This window comes from Asterias rubens, chromosome 9 (genome assembly GCF_902459465.1).
Source record: "Asterias rubens chromosome 9, eAstRub1.3, whole genome shotgun sequence".
NCBI lineage: Eukaryota > Metazoa > Echinodermata > Asteroidea > Forcipulatida > Asteriidae > Asterias > Asterias rubens.
Window position 1 is genome coordinate 3,462,054 of NC_047070.1, and position 26,389 is coordinate 3,488,442.

Consider the following 26,389-nt stretch of genomic DNA (forward strand, 5'->3'; position numbering starts at 1 on the left):
TACTGTACTGTACTGTACTGTACTGTACTGTACTGTACTGTACTGTACTGTACTGTACTGTACTGTACTGTACTGTACTGTACTGTACTGTACTGTACTGTACTGTACTGTACTGTACTGTACTGTACTGTACTGTACTGTACTGTACTGTACTGTACTGTACTGTACTGTACTGTACTGTACTGTACTGTACTGTACTGTACTGTACTGTACTGTACTGTACTGTACTGTACTGTACTGTACTGTACTGTACTGTACTGTACTGTACTGTACTGTACTGTACTGTACTGTACTGTACTGTACTGTACTGTACTGTACTGTACTGTACTGTACTGTACTGTACTGTACTGTACTGTACTGTACTGTACTGTACTGTACTGTACTGTACTGTACTGTACTGTACTGTACTGTACTGTACTGTACTGTACTGTACTGTACTGTACTGTACTGTACTGTACTGTACTGTACTGTACTGTACTGTACTGTACTGTACTGTACTGTACTGTACTGTACTGTACTGTACTGTACTGTACTGTACTGTACTGTACTGTACTGTACTGTACTGTACTGTACTGTACTGTACTGTACTGTACTGTACTGTACTGTACTGTACTGTACTGTACTGTACTGTACTGTACTGTACTGTACTGTACTGTACTGTACTGTACTGTACTGTACTGTACTGTACTGTACTGTACTGTACTGTACTGTACTGTACTGTACTGTACTGTACTGTACTGTACTGTACTGTACTGTACTGTACTGTACTGTACTGTACTGTACTGTACTGTACTGTACTGTACTGTACTGTACTGTACTGTACTGTACTGTACTGTACTGTACTGTACTGTACTGTACTGTACTGTACTGTACTGTACTGTACTGTACTGTACTGTACTGTACTGTACTGTACTGTACTGTACTGTACTGTACTGTACTGTACTGTACTGTACTGTACTGTACTGTACTGTACTGTACTGTACTGTACTGTACTGTACTGTACTGTACTGTACTGTACTGTACTGTACTGTACTGTACTGTACTGTACTGTACTGTACTGTACTGTACTGTACTGTACTGTACTGTACTGTACTGTACTGTACTGTACTGTACTGTACTGTACTGTACTGTACTGTACTGTACTGTACTGTACTGTACTGTACTGTACTGTACTGTACTGTACTGTACTGTACTGTACTGTACTGTACTGTACTGTACTGTACTGTACTGTACTGTACTGTACTGTACTGTACTGTACTGTACTGTACTGTACTGTACTGTACTGTACTGTACTGTACTGTACTGTACTGTACTGTACTGTACTGTACTGTACTGTACTGTACTGTACTGTACTGTACTGTACTGTACTGTACTGTACTGTACTGTACTGTACTGTACTGTACTGTACTGTACTGTACTGTACTGTACTGTACTGTACTGTACTGTACTGTACTGTACTGTACTGTACTGTACTGTACTGTACTGTACTGTACTGTACTGTACTGTACTGTACTGTACTGTACTGTACTGTACTGTACTGTACTGTACTGTACTGTACTGTACTGTACTGTACTGTACTGTACTGTACTGTACTGTACTGTACTGTACTGTACTGTACTGTACTGTACTGTACTGTACTGTACTGTACTGTACTGTACTGTACTGTACTGTACTGTACTGTACTGTACTGTACTGTACTGTACTGTACTGTACTGTACTGTACTGTACTGTACTGTACTGTACTGTACTGTACTGTACTGTACTGTACTGTACTGTACTGTACTGTACTGTACTGTACTGTACTGTACTGTACTGTACTGTACTGTACTGTACTGTACTGTACTGTACTGTACTGTACTGTACTGTACTGTACTGTACTGTACTGTACTGTACTGTACTGTACTGTACTGTACTGTACTGTACTGTACTGTACTGTACTGTACTGTACTGTACTGTACTGTACTGTACTGTACTGTACTGTACTGTACTGTACTGTACTGTACTGTACTGTACTGTACTGTACTGTACTGTACTGTACTGTACTGTACTGTACTGTACTGTACTGTACTGTACTGTACTGTACTGTACTGTACTGTACTGTACTGTACTGTACTGTACTGTACTGTACTGTACTGTACTGTACTGTACTGTACTGTACTGTACTGTACTGTACTGTACTGTACTGTACTGTACTGTACTGTACTGTACTGTACTGTACTGTACTGTACTGTACTGTACTGTACTGTACTGTACTGTACTGTACTGTACTGTACTGTACTGTACTGTACTGTACTGTACTGTACTGTACTGTACTGTACTGTACTGTACTGTACTGTACTGTACTGTACTGTACTGTACTGTACTGTACTGTACTGTACTGTACTGTACTGTACTGTACTGTACTGTACTGTACTGTACTGTACTGTACTGTACTGTACTGTACTGTACTGTACTGTACTGTACTGTACTGTACTGTACTGTACTGTACTGTACTGTACTGTACTGTACTGTACTGTACTGTACTGTACTGTACTGTACTGTACTGTACTGTACTGTACTGTACTGTACTGTACTGTACTGTACTGTACTGTACTGTACTGTACTGTACTGTACTGTACTGTACTGTACTGTACTGTACTGTACTGTACTGTACTGTACTGTACTGTACTGTACTGTACTGTACTGTACTGTACTGTACTGTACTGTACTGTACTGTACTGTACTGTACTGTACTGTACTGTACTGTACTGTACTGTACTGTACTGTACTGTACTGTACTGTACTGTACTGTACTGTACTGTACTGTACTGTACTGTACTGTACTGTACTGTACTGTACTGTACTGTACTGTACTGTACTGTACTGTACTGTACTGTACTGTACTGTACTGTACTGTACTGTACTGTACTGTACTGTACTGTACTGTACTGTACTGTACTGTACTGTACTGTACTGTACTGTACTGTACTGTACTGTACTGTACTGTACTGTACTGTACTGTACTGTACTGTACTGTACTGTACTGTACTGTACTGTACTGTACTGTACTGTACTGTACTGTACTGTACTGTACTGTACTGTACTGTACTGTACTGTACTGTACTGTACTGTACTGTACTGTACTGTACTGTACTGTACTGTACTGTACTGTACTGTACTGTACTGTACTGTACTGTACTGTACTGTACTGTACTGTACTGTACTGTACTGTACTGTACTGTACTGTACTGTACTGTACTGTACTGTACTGTACTGTACTGTACTGTACTGTACTGTACTGTACTGTACTGTACTGTACTGTACTGTACTGTACTGTACTGTACTGTACTGTACTGTACTGTACTGTACTGTACTGTACTGTACTGTACTGTACTGTACTGTACTGTACTGTACTGTACTGTACTGTACTGTACTGTACTCGTAAACAAAACATAGCCTTTCAACCGTTGAAAACGATCTGGGGTCATCGCGATTTTTGACCAATTAAAAGCCAAGATGGAAAACTAAACATGAATATGCAATGAAGTTAGTTGCGATGGTCGGATTTTGAGTCGAATTGATCCTTCAAAATCTACGTAATGTGAATTTTCTTGTTGAGAAATAGACCTCACACGTAAGAAATATATAACAACTGATGTTTTCCACTCAAAATTGAGAAAGCAAACCCTTTGAAAACAATTCCCTGTTTATTTTTGTAACACATGACGACGTTCTGGTGAAGAATTTTTATCAAGGGTAATGTACACAAGCATTGGGCAATTGCGCTTTTTGTGACGTGTGCACATTGTATAAACATTGTGCAGTGTATGCGTTTGTTAAGTTTGTATGTGAAACATGTAGGCCGCGTCAGAAAAACGTCGGTGGAATCCCACTGATTTTGATAATTCCAGAGAGGGTTTGCTGCTATATAAACGGAATACTGTACTGTACTGTACTGTACTGTACTGTACTGTACTGTACTGTACTGTACTGTACTGTACTGTACTGTACTGTACTGTACTGTACTGTACTGTACTGTACTGTACTGTACCAATTGAGCTCAAATTTTCACAGGTTTGTTATTTTATGGCTATGTTGAGATACACCAAGTGAGAATTTATAGTCTTTGACAAATACCAATAGTATCCACCGTCTTTAAAAGCTTATTAGTTTCAATTTAAGAGATTACTTACCAAATAACACCCAAATGCATACTGTCGTCCAACCAAACTGCGTCATTTCTAGCAATTGTGAGTTTATAAAGAGGCTTACATTAGTGAGGTCACTCCTCTCCAAGGAATAAAAATACCTTTGTCACACCTGCCGAGGATTGGCGTCTTACACACAATACAACTCGAGCTTGCCGCGCACAACCAATACTAACTATAGTAGATAATACAGTAAAACAAAGACATGCATCACCAAAGATTGAGTTGCCATGACGAAGAGACTTTTCAGAAGTATATCAAGCAGTATGAACATTTCTAATCAGCAGCCTTTACAGTTTCAAACAATGAATGCAGGTAGGGCGATAATTCAGGCGAATCAACAGGTTCGCATAAGAGTTCATCGACATACAATATTAAACCACACAAAAAACCATGAACACTTATCATGAGGTATATTGCACACATTTGTAAGTAGTTTATTAAACAAGTAAATAGTCTCTTCATTCCCTGTATTTTCGACAAGATTTAAGCATACATGTCACACAACTGGTACATGGTTGGTGTCAACAAATCAATTCAGGCTATTTTAAAGGGAAGGTACACGTTTGGTAATTACTCAAAACAAATAATTATTAACTTAAAAACTGACTTTGTATCGAGCATTGGAGAGCTGTTGATATTATAAAACATTGTGAGAAACGGCTCCCTCTGAAGTGTCATAGATTTCAGAAAGACGTAATTCCTCACTAAAATAATAAAAGACTTCTAGCCAGAAGTCTTTTATTCCCAAAGCACACTAATTCGCCCAACAAGGGTGTTTTTTCTTTCATAATTTTCTCGCAACTTCGATGACCAATTGAGCTCAAATTTTTATTTTATGCTAATGTTGGGATACACCAAGTGAGAAGACTGGTCTTTGACATTTTTACCAAACGTGTTCATGGCCTTCAAACATCAGAGCGCAACACTCATTGTTTTACAAAGAACAAATTGTGCTGGTTCTAGATGACGTCTCACATGACGTCTGCACGTACGTGCATAGCCTACCTGAGGTGAAAAATGGTAACTTCACGTATTCTAAAAACTTGAGTTTTTTTACAACACAATTTGTTGACGTTGGATTTCTAAAAACGTGAGTTTTTAACCATACCGTTTGTTGACGCTGGATTTCTCCCACCACAAGTCATGCCCAGTGATTTAACTTGTCCCCAGGGGGTATATCTCTTATTGATTGTTTTCCAGATTAGATTGAAACAATAACAATCTCAAGAAAGTTTTACTTTGGCAATAATATAAGGAACTTAAGAAAAATTACAGTTTAGAATACAGCAAAACATTTACATTGTCCATGCAAGTTGAACAATAAAGACACTACATTGACCTTAACGTGAAACTATTTGACCGCAGTAAAATAAATACATTGTCTTAAAACATACATAAAGTAACCTCAAAAATAGTTCCAGATTACAGTAGTGACATTGTCCGTTACAAAATTTTAAATGATGCTAAATATTGTCTCTGATATGATTTGTTTCCCCCAAATAGTACAACTGAACTGTCCCGTTTGAAAATTTGAAGCATTGAATGTGCTTTAGTTACACAATAAGTAACGGTAAATTTTAATCTTGTGTTTTCTGAAAATTTGCTATTTTGTGCTATTAGACCTAACTACTTGTTTGTTTATTTGTTTCCCTTATTTGTCAAAGGCAGTGGACACTATTGGTAATTACACAAAATAACTGTTAGCATAAAAAAATACTTGGTAACAAGCAATAGAGAGCTATTGATGGTATGGAACATTGTGAGACCCGGCTCCCTCTGAAGTAACGTAGCTTTCAGAAAGAAGTAATTTTCCACGAGTTTGATTTCGAGACCTCACAATTAAATTTTGAGGTCCCGAAATCAAGCATCCGAAAGCACACAACTTTGTGTGACCAGGGTGTTTTTTCTTCCATTATTATCTCACAACTTCGACGACCAATTGAGCTGAAATTTTCACAGGTTTGTTATTTTGTGTATGTTGAGATACACCAAGTGAGAAAACCGATGGTATTTGACAATTACCAATAGTGCCCATCTTTAAACGGTGTAATAATAGCGGGTTTTTTACTTCCAGATTTTCAGTTTGTAATTTTCTTCCAATTCAAATTTTATTGTCCAGTTTCTTTTTGATTGTTTTTCTTCATTTGATTTACATGTTTCAAATTTCAATAAATGCGTATCAAGGTATCAAGGTGCGACACTCAGAATGTTGTTCAAGGCATAAACTATCAGCAAAATACCAAACAAGACATTTTAATATCTCACAAAAATGAATATAGAATACAATGCAAGTGGACTTTCTATTTAAAAACTCTCTACAGCTAGCAATTAATAATCAATTAACAATTAGCAATTATCTTGCTACTTTATTCGATCGAAGGCAGTGTAACTTTCACATAAAGAATACTTCAAGATTACAATCGTTTATCTGATCTAAGTGCGTTTTACTAGCGATCATTAGCACTGAATTTGGTAATAAAGGCAACAAGGCAATCAATAATATTAACATCTCAACAAAAGCTTCAAGGTTCGTACGAAACTCATCGCTATAAAATAAAAGAATTGATAATAAATTCACACAATCTCTCACGTTGAGTTAGTGATTAGTGGCTTTAATTTCAATCGTCTGTGGATGAACAGATCTCAAGGGGAAATTCTTTCACCATTACCTCACACAGCTGCAGTATTGAAGGCGTGTCTATCGGTATGTCTACAAAGACGTAGTGCGCCCTCACCGGCGGGTTACATTTAAACTCAAGAACACCACCACGTGGTGCAGCCTGTTCAGCCGTCACTGGTTCCCCGCACATGGTGTTGTTAGTAACGATTGGGTCTATTCCTGCTCTGGCAACGGCACCAGTCAAATGCTCGCCTGTCAATCCAAATAATAATTAAGTATTTTAATTGATTTTTGGGGGGTGAGGGGTTTCTAAAGCGAAAAAGTTCAGGTTTACATAACGTGTAAAAGACACTGGACACTATTGGTATTGTCAAAGACTAGGTTTTTTTTCTCACTTAGTGTATCTCAACATAATGCATTAAATAACAAACCTGTGAAAATTTGAGCTCGATTGATCGTCGGAGTTGCGAGATAACTATGAAAGAAAAAACACCCTTGAAACACACGAAGTTGTTTGTTTTCAAATGTTTGATTTCAAGACCTCAAATTCTAAACTTGAGGTCTCGAAATTAAATTCGTGGAAAATTTCTTCTTTCTTGAAAACTACGTTATTTTAGAGGGAGCCGTTTCTCACAATGTTTAATACTATCAACCTCTCTCCACTATTTGTTACCAAGTGAGGTTCTATGCTGATAATTATATTTTATAAACTACCAATAGTGTCCACTGCCTTTAAAGCAATACCTATAGTCGTGTGTGAATTCAGAACTAAATGTACTTACTGCAGCAGTCGATCCTATTGATGATTGTAATCGTCCTGATGCAATGCTCATCCTCAAGATCAACTCTCCACCAAGGATCGATCTCACCATCTCCCACTGTTGGCAAACAATAAAACAACCAAAAAACATCAGATGAAATGTATTGCAAGAACTCATCGAAGTGTACATGCTGAATGCTATGCAAAAAGGTGAACTGTGCTTTTTGGTAGTTGTGTGAAATGACAGTTCTCTAAAGAACAAACTGTACCCGGTATACACACAGGGTGTTACCGCAAACCGAATGTTTATAGAAGTAACTTCGTTACAATGTGGTAGTGAATGTGATTTTGGCAATTGGTGCCCGGCTGTTAACTTACTTGTTTTTGTGCAATCTCCGTTTTGAGTAGATGTCAAACCTTTGCCATCTACAGCTTTATGTGATGCGTGTCCAGTCGAGTTCGTTGAACTCTGCTCAGTCGGTTTGCCAATAATGGAGAAATCAACTGTGTGGGAAATGGCATACAAACATTTGTCAACAATGTTATTATGAAACGATGTGTCAAAACCTCTCATTGAAGTTAGTTTAAATGTCTTACCGTTCCTCCTGTTCTCAATTAATGTTTAAAAACATTTTTTTAATCTAGGTTTCAGTACAACTAACATTACAACTGGACTGTCTCAAGAAGTCTCTTTGCCTCACCTGGACAATCTAAGAAGGTTACCATTTCTCTCTCAGTGGCTCTGAATGGTGGCTGATCAATGTAATAAGGTATGTACGATCTCTCTGGTGTGTACAAATTCAATCCGCCTGGTAGGAGTCGTGTACAAATACAGCGGTTGTTGTAGTCAACTGGTAACACCCATCTGAGTTTACCCTCTTGGTTAGAGTCAGGCTCCTGGCCAAGGTAACAATTTTGGGCCACAACCTCTTTCACAACATCAACTGAGTAAAAATAAGTATAGTTGGGAAAATGATTCAAATTAGTTTTCCATGAAAATGTCTTTTGTCAAAAAAATAACCGAGTTGTCTTTAAAACTTCACAGTTTACTGTTATAGTTCTTGTTTTGGATGTCGCGAAGGATATAACACGGATCTACACTTTAGCTCAGAGAAGGTGATATTAAAAAAAAGCTTCAAGAATTATCGAGCTAATAACACCAGTACCAAGGGATACCCGGGTCCCAAAACATTTATGACAATTTGTTTCTCATCCCAAAACACTCTCCGTGGTCAAATCTTATCGTAAATTGACACCCCCCCCCCACCAAGGTCCCCTTTAACACGTTTTACTCCCAGGTGGGATTTCGATCAGCTTTTAAGATGTACAAAAATGGCGTCAGAGTAACACAGGCCCTTCTCGAAACCAGGGCTTCGGCTCCAGCTTCGGCAGAAACTAGCTTGGCCCCTCGATTGTTTTAAAAATATTGCGCGTGATTTGCGTTCATACTCAGGGCTTCAGACGAGAGAATGGAGCCTGAAGCCGAAGCCGTGGATTCGAAAAGGACCATAGTTCTCTAGAAACGCGATGTTGCTTCCCCATTTGGAGACTTTAGAATTCCAGAGTGCAGCAGACATACCAGGTAAATTGTAATTATGTACGTAGTTCTAAGCATGCCCACATAACCGAGAACAATGGAAATTACGTGGCATGTCTGCTGCCACCAAGCATCTCAAAACGTCACCTATTGGTTGACTGTACATTTCCCACTGGTGAGAAACACTGCAAGTGATTTGTCCCAATGTCCAACAAAATTGTCATATACCTTTAATAAGGGCCAACTGATCCAAACTGTGTTTAGCAATACTTATATATTAACTAGCAAGAACACCAACTGAATTTGCACAACACATGGTTACCTTTAGGAACGGTTATACTCTTTGATATACTTCCCTTGGAGCCGACAACATCCGATGCCTCGCATGCAATAGTAACGTCGGACGTCGGTTTCATAGAGCGAAACTTCAACTCCGACCGCGTCCTATAGATATTGGGAAAGCTTTCGACGATATCAACGTTTGATGAAGGAGACACCGCGTAGAAGTGGGCCCCGTCATCAGCCCGATGCCAGGTGATGTTCGGGTGACTTCCAGATTTCGCTAAGCACACCAACTCCACATCGAAAGCGTCGTCAGTGGTTTTCTTCACCAAGTAGTGAATCACTAACTTTGACTCTGCAAAATAGATAGAGCGCTTATGACAATTGGTTGGGGGTTTAAGCTCTTACCTCCATGTAAAACTAGTCTTAAGTTCCGCCATGTGATATTCATTTCAAACGTGTTCAATTTCAGCCCAAGACAGCCCCACAAAATGTTCGCCTTTGGAGTGTACAGAGTGAACCGATGGGAGACTTTGGAACGCGAGGTGGCAGCAGACATACCAGGTAAATTTCAATTGTTTACGCATGATCTGAGCACGCGCACATTATCAAGGGGGTTTTACCAATCGATTTACCTGGTATGCCTGCTGCCACCTAGCGTCTGTAAAGTGACGTCACGTTTAAAATTTCGCTCTGAAAGACTATCTTTCATCAAGAAATTGTTGTCCCACAAAACTTTGCCACAAAGCTCTTCTTTGTTTCAAGAGAGGAAAAAAGGACGAACTCACCTGTAGTTTCCTTGAGGAATGCAGTTTGAACTTCAGTCTCGTCGAAGGTCCTGTAAAACATTTTGAAATCGCTGAAATCGCCTTCTGGACGTCCTAAATTGTTACCATTAGATGTGAACACATGCACATTGTCATAATTTGTTAGCGAGCTGGTTTCATTTCTAGTCTCCGTTTTGAGCGAGAAACCAAGTACACCGTTCTTGTAATACCGGGTTCCATCATCGGCATTGTAAGTGAAACAATGATGAGTCCAGACATCAGTTGGGAATAAATCGTCACGATCAATTTTCATCCCCCATGCCTTGCGGTTTAGATCGCCATTGACAATCAATGAGAATTTCTTTGTCAAATAAATAGTGAACCCTCGTTTGGATGTGTCGTGCCCTCCCGTGGATATTATATACCGTCTCAAACTACTTGCAGTACTCCTGTATCGCATCCAGAAAGTCAGCGTCCAACCCGATGTACAGCAAGGTGTATCTGTAATGCACTTGTTGGGCGAAGGCTCGAAAGACAAGTTATCGTTAGTGCCATTTGTTCTGTGTGCGCAAAGATGATTGGATGAGTTGAAACTGTCTGCAGATATCGGTGGCGGTTCATTCACCGCTCCGGTCAAGCCGCCTTTACTGGGATAGATTGAGTTTATTGGCCCACCGCATGATGTCGGGTCATCGTCACTCTCATTTGCCTTGCCGCTCAGTTCCCAGTGGATTTGGGGGTCTGGAAGTGTGCCTAAGGAAGAGAAGAAGACCGAAGAAGACAACGAAGAAAATTATGAAAGAGAATTGCTTAATAGAAGCATGGGTATTATAAAAGTAACGTATAGCTAATTACGTAAGTAATTTTCCACGAATTTGATTTCGAGACCTCAGAATTAGATTTTGAGGTCTCGAAATCAAGCATCCGAAAGCACACAACTACGTGTGACAACGTTTTTTTTTTTGCATACGTTGAGATACACCAAGTGAGAAGTGTTCAGTGTCTTAAAGACATTGGACACAATTGGTAATTGTCAAAGACCAGTCTTCTCACTTGGTGTATCTCAACATATACATAAAATAACCAACGTGTGAAAATTTGAGCTCAATTGGTGGTCGAAGTTGCGAGATAACAATGAAGAGGAAACACCATTGTCACACGAAGTTGTGTGCTTTCAGATGCTTGATTTCGAGACCTCAAGTTCTAAATCTGAGGTCTAGAAATCAAATTCGTTTAAAATTACTTCTGTCTTGAAAACTACGTTACTTCGGAGGGAGCCGTATCACCCTCTCCCCATTACTCGTCACAAGTAAGGTTTTATGCTAATAATTATTTTGAGCAATTACCAATAGTGTTCACTGCCTTAAAAACCAATGACTTTCAAAACTGCTGAAAATAACACTAAATACAGCGTATTTTACACAATGGAATAATTAAGGAGTGCCTTAGGTTTATACCATGTTACTGCATGTAGGTGTGTTTACGTTAAGATTGAAAACAGAAAAGGAATCAAATTCAATCTCAACTAATTTATTGAAGCCGCAAACCTTAAAGATTCCGTTATTAATGAAGCATTTTCAAAAGCCATAGAAAATTACTTCCGTTATCGACTTACACAACGAGATGGAACGCTATAGTACAGACTGGTTCCTCTAATAGGTCAACTGTCATTGTGTAAAAGGTTCTATGGGAATCTCGACTCTAAAGATGACGCTTTCAGAAGTTTACTAAGAGGTTGATTGTTTTTAAAAATGTTTTGACTCCCAATGTTATAATTCCGTTTCTTATTTTTTTTTATTTGCCATTACTATTGCTATGTTCAGCACTCTTGAGCATGTCAACATGACTACAAGGCGTCCTATAAGTGTTGGTATTATCATTTATAGGAATAAATTCAACAATAGTATAATTTACCCGCAGGTGTTGGACATTCAAATCTGATCTCATAGTCCAGGCATGTCTCCTGGGGATGAGGTTGATCCGAGTTTTGACACAGGAGTCCGGTAGCAGGAGTGCAACTAAAGACCAAAGACTGTCCGGCAGTGACGTAATCAGTGTGGAGGAATTTCACTCGGCACTCGGCCTGGGTTGGGCTGACGCACACCGATAGGTAAGCCTATTGGAATGAAAATATAAGTAAGTGCGAGCTCGCAATGTTAGTCTCTCTAGAGTTGAAGCTACCCTCAGTTTCGGCTGCCTTCTTGGAAATGCTTCATTTACATCAATCATTAGACGAAAGCACAACACTTCGACCGCAGGGTGACCTAAAAAAATGTGTCAGACTGATTTATGGGCGTTGTGTTTAGTTGCTTCGCTCAACTAGAAAGAGTCAAAAGCCAAATAAAATCGTAAGATTGATCAGACAGGACTTGTATTCCAGAAATCGTCCTGGCATATCAAGGACTCCGTAGCCGAATAAATAGTCTTGAGGGTTACGAAATAATTAAAAATGGAGAATGAAACAGTTTATCCTGAACTACAAACAAAGATTCCGAAGGGATGAAATTGTTTTTAGATTGAACGAAATGACATTTGTTTGGGACCGAAATAAATTCACTATTTTTTTGAAGTTTTTAGTAGTAATTATTAATATGTCCCTCTTTGGGTTCCGTCTAAGATGATAATATAAAAAAGAATTGCAGGTACATATTGAACAAAAACACTTAAAAGGCCCCAGACACTATTGGTTATTACTCAAAATAATTTTTAGCACAAAACCTTACTTGATAACGAGTAATGGGGAGAGGTTGATAGTATACAAGATTGTGAAAAACGCCTTCATCTGAAGTAACGTAGTTTTCGAGAAAGAACTAATTTTCCACCAATTTGATTTCGAGACCTCAGAATTAGATTTTGAGGTCCCGAAAACAACTCCGAGTGACAAGGGTGTTTTTTCTTACATTATTATCTCACAATCTCGACGACCAATTGAGCTCAAATTTTTCACAGGTTTGTTTTTATGCGTAATGTTGAGATACACCAAGTGAGAAGACTGGTCTTTGGCAACTACCAATATTGTCCAGTGTCTTAAAAAAGACTTTCAAAATAAACTCAAACAATAAAATACAAATAAACTAACCGATCTGACTGCTGCTAGTGTCTCGTTTTCTGTACCGTCTGTAGGGTCATCCACGCTAAACCAAGCAGTCCAAGTTGTAGGGGGCACGATAGGAGGTATCGATTCTGTCAAATTAATTTTTACGAGTTAGCAATGCAGGTTTACTAAGCGTTCTCAATTAAAAGGGATAATTTGAACTTGATTAATTAACTGCTTTTTGATTTGTTGAATGTTTGAATATTCTGTTTTGGCTGACACTACCCTGAGTGAAGCTTTTGTACTGTGTGTATGTAGATCTTACCAAGTCTTACCAAGCCTCAAATCTCAGAGGGTTTCAGTTTGGTTTTAGAAAACATGTGTTTTTCTATTTGTCACTTCTACGGATGCGTCACTTTGTAAAAACGGAGGGAATCGCCAAAACAAAACATTTGTGTGAGATCATTTTATAAATAAAAATTTTGAGCGTCACAATGATAAAATAAATCTTTTTGTTAGTTTATGAAAACCAAAATTGTAACTTCTTGAAATACCTGCAATGAGAATTTACCCCAATTTTAAATTGTCAAGTTCTTGAATGTTTTAATATTTACAACATTTTATTATTAATTTGACGAGTAGTTCAATGCATAAACATGACTTGGAAAAAGCCGGGAAATGGTCCGGTCGGTTATTGGAGTCAGTGTTAGATTATTTTGTTCGGATAAAAGAGACTCGTCAAAAAAATAAAAAACTTGCTATACTTTTGCAAAATGCAAACAAGGTTTAGTTGATAATACAGCTTTTGAAGTGTTTGACTGAAAGAGTAAACTTACCATTTACACAAACTCCTGCGGTGAAACTTAATTGAAGAACAACTAACTGCAAAGAAATAACGACAGGTTTCGTTTAACGGGAAGGTACACGTTTGGTAATTACTCAAAACAAATATTAACTTAAAAACTGACTTGGTAACGAGCATTGGCTGTTGATAGTATAACACATTGTGAGACAACTCCCTCTAAAGTAGCATAGTTCTCACCTAAATAATAAAAGACTTCTAGCTAGAAGTATTTTGTTCCTATCTGAAAGCACACAAATTCGTCCAACAAGGGTGTTTCTTCTTTCATCATTTTCTTCCAACTCCGATGACCAATATTGAGCTCAATTTTCACAGGTTTGTTATTTTATGCATATGTTGAGATACACTAAGTGAGAACACTGGCCTTTGACAATTCCCAATAGTGTGCCTTCCCTTTAAAGATAGTGGACACTATTGGTAACTACTCAAAATAATGATTAGCATAAAACCTTACTTGGTAATATAAAACATTGTGAGAAACGGCTCCCTCTAGAGTGAAGTAGTTTTCGAGAAAAAAAGTAAATTTCCACGAATTCGATCTCGAGAGCTCAAATTTAGAATTTGAGGTCTCGAAATCAAGCATCTGAAAGCACACAACTTCGTTTGACAAGGGTGTTTTTCTTTCATTATTATCTCGCAACTTCGATGACCAATTGAGCTCAAATTTTCACAGGTTTGTTATGTTACGCATATATTGAGATACACCAAGTGAGAAGACTTGTCAGTGACAATTACCAATAGTGTCCATTGTCTTTAAAGAAACATTACAGAATTGGTTTTGCTAACAAAACATCATGTAATCCACCATTTACATAAACTGACAAACCTGTAGAAGTTAGGGATCGATCGGCAATCCAGGTCACGATTAATATGGTGAAAGCCCGTTTATACAGTTTGCATGACATTGATGCGAACACTACAATGAATAAAACGCTCACTGAGCGATAAACTCCATATGCGAAATTAGCTTATTTATTTCTCATCAAATATGACATTTCAGACAAGAATATTTCAAGGGATGTTTTCTACCATCATCACCATTAGACCGTGTATAAGTTCGATGTAAATCTGTGATATTCACGATTTTGTTTCTGACCAATTCTGTAACGTTCCTTAAAAAGCAAAGTATATTCTTAGATTTTTGCGAACCAAAATTCTTTGCAAAGGTATAACATGAAACTGATTTGTGAAAATTAAATTTTCAAAAGGTGGTCTCGTTTTTGGGGTCTCGCTGAAAAAAAATACTTTGTCGACGCAGACACAAATAGTCTCTACTAGGAATACACAAACTGAGTGTTATAACTGCAGTTACGCTTCTCAGATTTTGAGTAACTAAAAATAGTGTCCACCAGTGCCTTTATTTTCTTTTTATTAATATGATTTGAAATAGGCAGGTCATTCTAGTCAGGTGGCTAAGCACCGTTAAAGTCAGTGGACACTATTGGTAATTGTCAAAGACCAGTCTTCTCACATGGTGTATCTAAACATATGCTTAAAATAACAAACCTGTGAAAATGTGAGCTCAAATGGTCGTCGGAGTTGCGAGATATGAATGAAGTAAACAGACACCCTTGTCGCACGAAGTTGTGTGTTTTTATATGGTTGATTTCGAGACCTCAAGCTGTAAATCTGAGGTCTCGAAATCAAATTTGTGGAAAATTACTTCTTTCTCGAAAACTACGTTACTTCAGAGGGAGCCGTTTCTCACAATGTTTTATACCGTCAACCTCTCCCCATTGTTCGTCACCAAGAAAGGTTTTAAGCTAATAATTATTTTGAGACCAATAGTGTCCACTGCCTTTAATATGATTTGAAATAGGCAGGTCATTCTAGTCAGGTGGACAAAAACACCAGTTTTGGCACAGGTGTTCACAAGGTTCACACTTTTGAGTCGTGGGATTCTTTAAAAAGTCAGGGTGGTTGCCAAATATGTGACTTGTCGGTAGAAGGACAATTTTAGTACCACAACATCGTCAACGATTTTAAAAATACCATAAAATGTTCAACTTTCAATCACCCCCCCCCCCCCAACCTACCCAATTAAAATCCAGCCTCTTATAGGTGTGGATCCCAGCATTTTGAAGAAAGGGTGCTTCGTCGTGACTGAAGTTTGTTTTTGTTCAACATTATCACATCGCTCACAATATCACGTATACGTATGGGGCCCAATTTCATGGCTCTGCTTACCGCTGAATTCTGCGCTTACGCAAACGATTCCCCGCTTACGTGCAAGCGCCGAATTTTTGCGCTAGCCTTGTAAGCGTAGAATGCCTAGTAACGTGGAGTACGCACGCGCAGAAGCCAAAATTCGCCGCTAACCCGTGAAATAGGCTTGCCGTAAGCACATAATTCCATGCTTCCGTAAGCGCCGATTCTGTGCTTACGGTGTTCTCTTAGATAATTACCATGATTGAATAGTATTATTTTCGTTTAACGTATATATTACTTTAGTTAACTGCTTTTGTTATATATTATTTTTGATACAGCTTTTACCACTTTTTTACTTTTCTCTGTATATCCATCATATAGAGAACCACTGTCTTTGTGTTTGTTTGTCCTGTTAGTGTTTGTCCATGTCTTTCCATGTGTAACTTTTTGTCGTGTTTTAAATATCCCAGACATTGTTCTGAAAACAAACTACGTTTGTATTTACTCACATCCCTGGGGGACTCCACCCTACAAGCTTGCTTTTGGGAGTCCTCCACCACTTAATCTATTGTGTATTTTTACTACTCTATGTTATATCTTGTCATCTGAAATGATTGAGTGGAAATAAAATTGAACTTGAACTTGAACTTGAAGCAGAGCCATGAAATTGGGCCCCGATTAGAACCCCTGCATGATATCATAATCTCATGTAATTTTGCGGCTAATAATATGTACAGTCGACTCCCGTTATTACGAGCTCGCATGTTACGAGGTTCCGGTTATTACGAGGTTTTTTGCCGGTCCCGAACTGCCCCGTGCGTGTTTCAATGCATTAAAATATGGATTATACGACTATTAATGGACTATTAATTGTGTACTTTATTTTTTCTTTTATTATTTCTTTTTGTTTATTATCATTAGTATTATTATTATTATTGTTATTTTTTTTTTTTTTTTGGGGGGGGGTGGACACAAACCTAATGGCAGGTTGTATTATATAAGCACCCAATAAACCTGACCTGACCTGACCTGACCTGAATTAATGTGAATATAAAACAATCATGAATCATCTGAATATCTAGAAAACACTATTTTAAAGCAAACAAACAATAATATATATCACCCAATCAGTTCCTTGCCATTTGATTGGAGGATTGTCCGTCACGTGATAGGAAATAAAAGTACTGATGCATGATTCGTCACTCACCGTGCATTTTTCGTTCCATCGGAAAAGCACCTTTGCACGGTGAGTAAAAACGTCACTGCGCGCGCGTCTATGGTAATGCAGCAGTATTGCAAGGCACATTCATTTTGAAATTTTCTGATTTACTTTAAAAAAATGTATAACAATCCGAAGGCTCCTCGGCTAATATTAATTAATAGACCCTCATCAAGCCTGTGTCAAAATTGTGCTTTTGTCCACCGTGCAAATCTAATTTCGCTAAGCCACCCGACTATACGACCATCAATGAGCCAGATATTCTTTACTTTGATTTGAAGCGAACAATTCAATGCGAGCTGAGGTGAGACCTTAAGCTATTCTATATAACAAGTGCCCTATTAGACGATCAATTTTTTTATTGGTTTTTGCTCATGGAAGACCTTGGAAGTATGATTGAAGCTGTTGAACTTAAATGAGCCTTGTGGCGGTCCTTTCTAGTCATCGACCACAATCAATATCCTTAATAACGATTCTTGTCAAATGGTCGTCTACACCATCCGGTACCAGCCTTTCGACCCAATACAGCAAAATTTCAAGCTGTCTGTAGGAAATTTGGAACACATTAAAGGAACACAATGCCTCGGTCGAGTTGGTATTTAAAAGCGTTTGAAACCTTTATTATGAAATGCGAAATAGATAGACAATTTAAAAGTAGAACATATAATGATCCACACAAACATGCCTCAAAATTGTACAGTTTTCCTTGTTAATACGTCGCGAAGAAACACGGTCGGCCATTTTGTGGAGTCACATAATTATTTGACTCCCATAAATGGCCGACCGTGTTATAGTTCGCAACTTAAAAGGAAAGCCGTGCAATTTCGAGTAATACTTGTGTGGATCATTATATTCTACCTTTAAAATATCTTTCTAACCATTTGCATATTACAGCTAATGTTCGGAAATGGTCCTTGTTTATCGATTTTTGTTAATGTAAAGTGCATAATGGTTATTGCTGAAGAAATGGTCATCGATCGAATTCTGTCTGCCGAAGAATCGACCCATAGTTACTTGAAATGTTGTCATGGTATTTAATAGGGTACATTTTGTTTAAAGGCACTGAATACGTTTGGTAATTGTCAAAAAGCAGTATTCTCGCTTAGTGTATTCCAACATATGCGTAAAATAACAAACCTGTGTAAATTTGGACTCAATTGGTCAATCAAGTTGCACGAAAATTATAAAATAAAAAGCACCCTCGTTGTACAAAATAGTGTGCTTTCAGATAGGAATAAAAGGCTTCTGGCCAGAAGTCTAATATTATTTTAGTGAGAAACTACCTCTTTCTCAAAGAATTACGATTACGTCAGAGGGAGCCGTTTCTCACAATGATTTTATACTATCAACAGCTCTCCATTACTCGTTACCAAGTAAAGTTTTATGCTATATGTTTTGAGTAAATACCAAACGTGTACAGTGCCTTTAAAAACCTTTTTTTTGTCATAACCTTTTGTCTATTATTTGTGATACTAACTTGACATTTCTCACTATAAGCTCTGCATGTTCAGTTTTTGTTGTATCAATGTATGTTTAACATGCCATTGTTTGCTTTAAATTGATAAAATGTAAATAATATTGATATATTGATATATTGATTTTTTTTTACAGGTAAGAAACGAAAATCATGAAGATCACAGACTTACATAAAACTTACACGGTCTAATGATTATGACAGTTTAAAAAATCCCTTGAAATTTTTCTGTCTGAAATGTCATAACCATTTAGCCACTGGACCGCCCAGCCACCTAAAGCGATACACTGTATTATGCGGTAGGAGGAAACCTCTCTATATCTTTTGTTTGTAGAAAATAAGAAACATCAAAATAAAACTAGGTAGTCAATAGTATGCCTACGCATTGGTGAATCCATCTAGTTGTTTAGATCATTATTAATTTTTCTCTTCACAGTTGACTTGATGAAGCTAATGAGGATGAAACAATTTAGCACCCACCCAACAAAACGCTCATTAGTAAACACAAAGGAAACTGTATTTATCATTCAAGGTGATATTGTCGAAAACTTATGCCTTCGCAAATAATCAGCATTGAGCCAGATAAATGCCTTGAAAAGCTATTGTATCCATTTTAATTATCATTATACAAAAATAATCGCCATAAATATTACCGTAGGGTTTTATATTGTTCCCCAAATGAGGACTTGTACAAATATTACCGAAAGGGTCAACAATTGTGCGTTTAATTATAAATAATAAGCCTTGGCTATCTTTAAAAAATTTGAACTACATTTTCAGTAAAGTTACTGCAAGAATCTTGAAAAGAAAAACAAAATTATTTCGGCAAACTCGGGCGGTGCAGGGACTAGAGGGATAATTTGATGAGAAATAAATCATCTAACTTCGCGTTTGGAGTTTGTCGCTCAGTGAGCGTTTTTTGCCTTTTTATTTTGGCATCGATGCAATGAAAAAATTGTAATCGGTTTTCACTATTCTCTCGTGACCCAGATGGCCGATCGATCTCAAACTTCTACAGGATTTATCAGCTTATGTATATGGTGGGTTACAAACAGTTAATACACTGCCATCAACTGTTTTGATAGATAAACAAAAACAATTCTGTCATGTTCCTTTAACATAATAGCTTTACTTTTGTGTAAAATTTTACCTGTTTTTTTTCTATATTTATTTTATGTTCCCTACATGCATTTTAGGATACTTTGGTGTTCGACGATGTGTTCGACGATTCTGTTTTTGTTGTGTAATAGATTTAATGTCACGTCAATTATTATTATAATATTTCACTCCATAATTTTAATTGTGTTACTGCTCATGTAATTCTATACTGCTGGTAGCGATTTGAATAGATTTTTAACAAAGCAATTAAATGAAATGAAGGAATAAATTGTGAGATTTGTCACCGAAAACCTGTTATCTTTACAGCATTGTTACAGGCAGCATTGTTCGAAATGGTATGGACCTAATTACAGAAAGGCTCTAAGCACAAAAACTTGCTAAGCACAGAAAAGTATTGTATTAGAGAAACAGAATACCAGCCAAAAATACGTTAAGTTGACACTGTTGTGACTGGTGCCCACTAATTTTTGCTTATAAAAGATTTTTTTTTTGTCAAGCAGTATTTTCTGCTCATAACAACTTTATGAAAATGGGTCAGATGGCGTCATCAGCATCTAATGAAAAACATACTGTATGGCGCTTAAAACACACAGGTGTAAGTCACAAACTGTTTTCTCTTACAGCATGAATGAAAGTGTAATATGCCCTTTTTGTATTTGAAAAAAAAACCTTTTGTATTTATAGATAGTAATTATAGATTGTAATTTAACTTAACTTATAAACTTAACTTAAATGCATTTATAAAGCGCTTTAACACTGTTTCAAAGCGCTGTACAGTTAAGAAAAACATTAAAATGCAGGATTAAAAAACATGAGCAAAAACAGTTAAAAAAGTAGCAACAAATTTAGTAAAAACATTGCATTACAAACAATCATATTACACGGAATAAAATACAAAAAGATAAGCGTCAGGCGGACCCAGAATAAATCAACCCCATTTTTGATAAAAAGAGCTAAATGCAATGTGTAAATGGCCATCGTTATGTCAAAATATTTAAAACAAATTACCAAACAAACAAAAACAAATAATATAGTAATTGTAAACAAAAAAGTATTATTTGACCAATTTTAGGTGAACTGCCCTGCCTTCCTTCCTTTGTTTTCTTGCAAGTTGGACTACGATTGAAGACTCTGAAAGTTTATGGCCACAAAACGTCAAATTTCAATGACATGCTGTTATAGTTTATTCCACCACTTTCAAGATAGCTATTTTAAAGTCACCTGGAAATATAATTGTTTTTCTTCAAAGATTCGAGTATATGTTTCTGAACAATAAAATATTTGTTTAAGTAATTGTTTTAAACAATTTATGTGTTAAAAAAAAATAATTGTGTGGGGTGACTCCGCTTACCCCCTTTGCCTCGATCGAACATCGAACACACGTACGTGCAATTACGTTCAAGTCCTACTCGTGAATTTGTACGTTTCGAAAAAGGGTTTTTCTTGCATTTTCCGGCAAAGTCGACCAGGTGTATTGCTGCTGGATGCAGCAAAACATCTAAAGACAAGTTTTTTTCTAAAACATGACGCCATCCCAACAACTTTCCAGCTTGTGGGGAAGTCGAAGAAGGTACCTGAAAGACGTAACGAACCTGGAGGAGCATTTGCCTATAACGTGAAAACAATCAGTTGTTGTTTTAACTTTGATGGCATGTTTTTATAGCTTGTGCCAAGCGTCACTATCTTGTGTTGGCACTGCAAGCGATTCATCGCGCCTCGATTGACGTCACGAACAGCGCCCTCTCGGGTCGGGCTTATTTTCAAATTTGTAAATCACATGAAAACCAATTTTGTTAAACCTTAGTTAATTGTTCATTAATATTCCACTTATCAAAACACATGTTTTAGTGACAACAACTATATTTTGACACAATACCACTTCCAGGTGACTTTAATGACACATAATGGTCAAATAATTTCCTTTCTTGTAACGACACTTTTGCTAGATTAAACAAATTCAGATGACTCTTCCAATTTGACCCAAACGTGACTGCGCAAGCAGTCACCTCAGCCACACACAGCTTGATTCTGCTAATTGGAAACTTTATTAAGCATCAGTTTATTGACAGTCAACTTCCTCAAACGTAATTAAATGGTCGCTATGTGTTTGGCTTTCCTTAATAAAGTCATCTTGTCAAATGCCACTCGTCAAAACAGTTCTCTGGTTACACTTACTTATACCCTGATTTTAACTTGTCAGCGAAGTGTTGACATCGAAAGAAGCTAATAGCAATTTAACGGCGATAACCACAGGCTTTCAATGTAAAAACAAAATCACGAATTGTAAGTTTGAATAATTGCCTTACCAACTACACAAATTTGAATAAAATACCAATAATTGTGTCTCATAAAGATGACACCGACCCTTTATATTATGCCCATATATCATTCGCATGAAATCCTTTTTAAAGATCGATTCAACATTTATTTTCGATCTGTGTTGGCTGTTTATAAGTCAGTCGATACCTAATATTATGTTTGAAATTTGAATAAAATGCTAATACTTTTGTTCACTAAACATTTCACCGACACTTTGTCGACCCCTATATCATTCGCATGGAATCCTTTTAAAAATCGCTTCAACATTATATGCCTATGGTGGCTGTCAGTCAATACCTATAATGTTATGTTTGAATCGACTTTTGACTTGTTGGCGTCAATTTGCTGAGTCTTTTTTACGACATAGTGTTCCAAAACCCACAGTTCTATTGTTCAATCGGGGTTCGTGTGATCAATACATCCGTATTGTAGACTGTTTGTATTGGTGCTAGTTTAAAGGCACTGATGGAAATTGTCAAGGACCAGTCTTCTCACTTGGTGTACCTCAACATAATTATGCATAAAACAAAAAACATGAAATTTTAAACTCAATTGGTCAACGAAGTTGCGAGAGAATGATGGGAGAAAAAAACACCCTTGTCGCACCATGGTCACACGAAGTTATGTGCTTTCAGATGCTTGATTTCGAGACTAGAGCTGTGGTCTCAAACTCAACGCAAATATTTTGAGTGAAAATTGTTTTATTTTTTTCTCAAAAACTACGTTACTTTAGAGGGAGTCGTTTATCACTATGTTTTATACTACCAACAGCTCTCCATCGCTCGTTACCAAGTAAAACTTTTAAGCCAACAGTTATTTTAAGTAATTATAGTGGCCGGTGCCTTTTTAAAACCCGTTGTTTAAAATCGATTGGTTTGCTGGAAGATGAAGTCATTTTGCTCAGTCTTCATCACAGTGGCGTGTCGTTGCCTCAGCAGTTAAGAGCACCGGCCTCAGCAAAGCGTGGGATCGAGTCCCAGTTATGACACCTGGGGGAACTCATTCTATTTGATGAATTGCTCCACCAGAATACGCCCACGCTTATTCAACCAATCGAGGGCGTGCAGTTTAAACGTTCTCGTTTTATTTCTGGTTAACGGGCCTTAATCGCTGGTTTGTCCTTCGGATGGGACGTTAAGCCGTTGGTCTCGTATACTGTCTAACGCACGAAAATATTATCGAATGCCGAAATTAAAAACAACTACTACCAGAAACCTGAATGAAACTGTAATATAAACAATGAAAGTGTTTGCGAACATGAAATTTAATCCACAAGTACGATAAGTATAAACGAAATATAGATTGTTTGAACTAGGCGAAATTGTTGAATGGAAATATGTTTTAATAATTGTTTTTTTTTCCCATCCTGATAAAACCACCAAAGGAAGGAAATAAACACAAACATTTGATTAATTGTTCGAAAAGTTAAGAATAACAACTCGACGAACTGTGTTCCCAAATATTTGTTCGAGTTACCATTTGACAAGGACCAAACTCGAAACTCAGTTTTCTAACTCAGTTTTTCTCTACACATACATGGAAAGCTCTGTTGTAAAAAAATTCTTAATCTTGATAGAGAATGGCGCAAATGTTTTGTCAAAAAAGCCTCAATTTGTATAGTTGTTTTGAAGTAGGGAAACTATCGGTCATGAATTCATGGACATCTTTCATTTTCACACAACACTTAGGAAACATGTCAGAATTATTTCTTAATTAGTTGCATTGGTAAAATGTTTTACCTTACGATGTTATGGCGAATTGTTTAGGGGGGGGGGGACTTACTTTTGTTGATGTGTTTACATCGGTTTATTTAGGTACAAAACAAAATGACTGTTCTTTATACCCAATGCAAATTTAACATCCAGTTAGTTTATCTTTTCTTAGTTATATTTCACGAAAGGAAACTAGTCAATTAAAGGCAGTGGACACTAGTACGTAACTACTCAAGCTAATTTTTAGCGTAAAACCTTACTTGGTTTCGAGTAATTGAGAGCGGTAGATAGTATAAACCACTGTGAGAAACGGATCAAACTGAAGTAACGTAGTTTTCGAGAAAGATAAATTTTCCACGAATTTGATTTCGATACCTCAGAATTAAATTTGGAGGTCTCGAAATCAAGCATCTAAAAGCACATTCCTTCGTCTGACAAGGGTGTTTTTTCTTTCATTATTGTTTCGCAACTTCGACGACCAATTTGAGCTCAAATTTTCACGGATTTGTTATTTTATGCATAATGTTGAGATACACCAAGTGAGAAGACTGGTCTTTGACAATTGCCAACAGTGTCCCAGTGTCTTTAAGTACCAAGAGAATAAGTTCACTGAAAACATATGCAATTTGAAGCAATAACTACATGGAAAACATTGACTCACCAAGCTCAATGATACTAGACCCATCGCTGATGCAGTACACGTCCCCATCGCAACAATGATACAGATATCAAGATTACGATTAAGTGCTAGCTAGCATACACGTATACTCGTCATTGCAAGGGTAGCGGAGTAAAAAAAAGGCCAAAGAGGCAGTCACCATCGTCATCGTCTTATCACGAGTTATTAAAAATAAGTAGATTCTAATTGCTTTGAGGCTGGGTATGGGGAGTTGTACAAACAACTCAATACTGACACGGTGCCGACATACTCTATGTGAGTTACTTACCCACTGTCAGAGGTATAGATTTTGACGGAAATTAATCTCTCCTTTTTTTTTATTGATTCCAAAACGTGCTTAATAAATGTCACGTTGCCTTTGGATGCCTTGTGCTGAAAAGTCGTTTATTATTAATTGTTGCATGCCTACATGTTTAAAAAGGAGAATAAAATTATTGTTATTGTGCAATTAGTGTTCTCATCATTGTTGTCTTCATCATGTCTGTCTTTGTTCTATTTGTCAGTCCGTTCGTTCTTGTCCCCGTTTATTGTCTGTCCCCAGGCATCCCTACATAAGCCTCGGCTTCCAGATGATGCCTCCATACTATATTTATTTATTTTTCAAACCCTCACTAAATAGCTTTGTTTATTGGTTATTCCTAAAAAACATTGTTTGTACTCTGTTTTCATGAAGTATGGAAATAAATATCAGTTTGAATGAATGAATGAATAAAATTATCTGCAAAAATATACTACGAAATTGTGGGGTTTTCCTTTTACTTAGTGCTCTATAACACTAACAATCCGCCATTTTGTATTGGAAATATTGGGTGCGTTCGTTTCCTGGGTCGACCCCGGTCTGCCCACGGTGCGTTCCAATAGCCTTGACGTAATTTCAGGGGCTCACCCGGGTCAGCCCCCATTGCCCAACTTGTGGAGTGGGTCACTTGGGGGTGACCCGAGTTGCACGACGTCACCACGAGAGGGCGAGTGTGTTCGTTCGATTAGCTCTTGTCATGTCGGGCTCACCCGAGTGAGGTCGACCCAGGCAAGTTAATCGAACGCACCCAAAATGGCGAACGTGTTATTTTTAACGCAGTACAAAACATTCCCTGATTTATGTCTCTTATTAACAAAATTGAGGATTGGTTATCCTCAAAGATCAAAACAGTGTTTCAATCCATGCTGAATGGTAACAAACTGCCGTGCGGTTGTTGACATACATTTTTTGTTTGCAACCAAAGGCAGAACTATGTGTCTAACAAAAGTGCTGTTGGCCTGAAGGTTGGTCTCGTTCTTACCCCCCCCCTCCTATGGGCGTTACCAACCAAGATGGATGACGCCCTCTTGTGAAATAATTCCAAAACAGTTTTTAAATGCTTTTTATTTTCGAAGGGGTGATAAAAACGTCACCGAATAAAGCCCATTAGTTTGTTTTCCCTTTATAGGAGTAATTCTTTGACCCATTTTCATTCTTTTGTTTCATACCTCGGTCGTTTTTAACTAGGACAGTTTTTTTTTCAGAACTAAGTAGTCCCATAAATGTATTTTATTTTTTAACAGAGCTACATGTTTTTTGTAATACAATTATTACTAAATCATTGTTATTATTTTTTGAAAGGGGGTGGTTTTGGTCCACTTTTTTTTTTCGTCCAGTTCGTCCTCTCTATTTTCTAATTTCTTCCTGT

At 37.4% G+C, this 26,389-nt stretch overlaps 1 protein-coding gene across 1 annotated transcript; it reads right to left on the bottom strand.

Annotated features, from left to right (window-relative positions):
- Window positions 1-6,150: 6,150 nt before the first annotated feature.
- Window positions 6,151-24,804, bottom strand: LOC117295171. The gene is made up of 10 exons (XM_033777746.1): window positions 24,705-24,804; window positions 14,027-14,072; window positions 13,236-13,339; window positions 12,071-12,272; window positions 10,178-10,909; window positions 9,430-9,744; window positions 8,272-8,514; window positions 7,949-8,074; window positions 7,593-7,688; window positions 6,151-7,062 (listed from the first exon to the last, which is right to left on the bottom strand). Exons 1-10 carry the CDS (start codon window positions 24,750-24,752, stop codon window positions 6,809-6,811), a joined length of 2,166 nt encoding a protein of 721 aa, XP_033633637.1. The 5' UTR covers window positions 24,753-24,804; the 3' UTR covers window positions 6,151-6,808.
- Window positions 24,805-26,389: the final 1,585 nt, after the last annotated feature.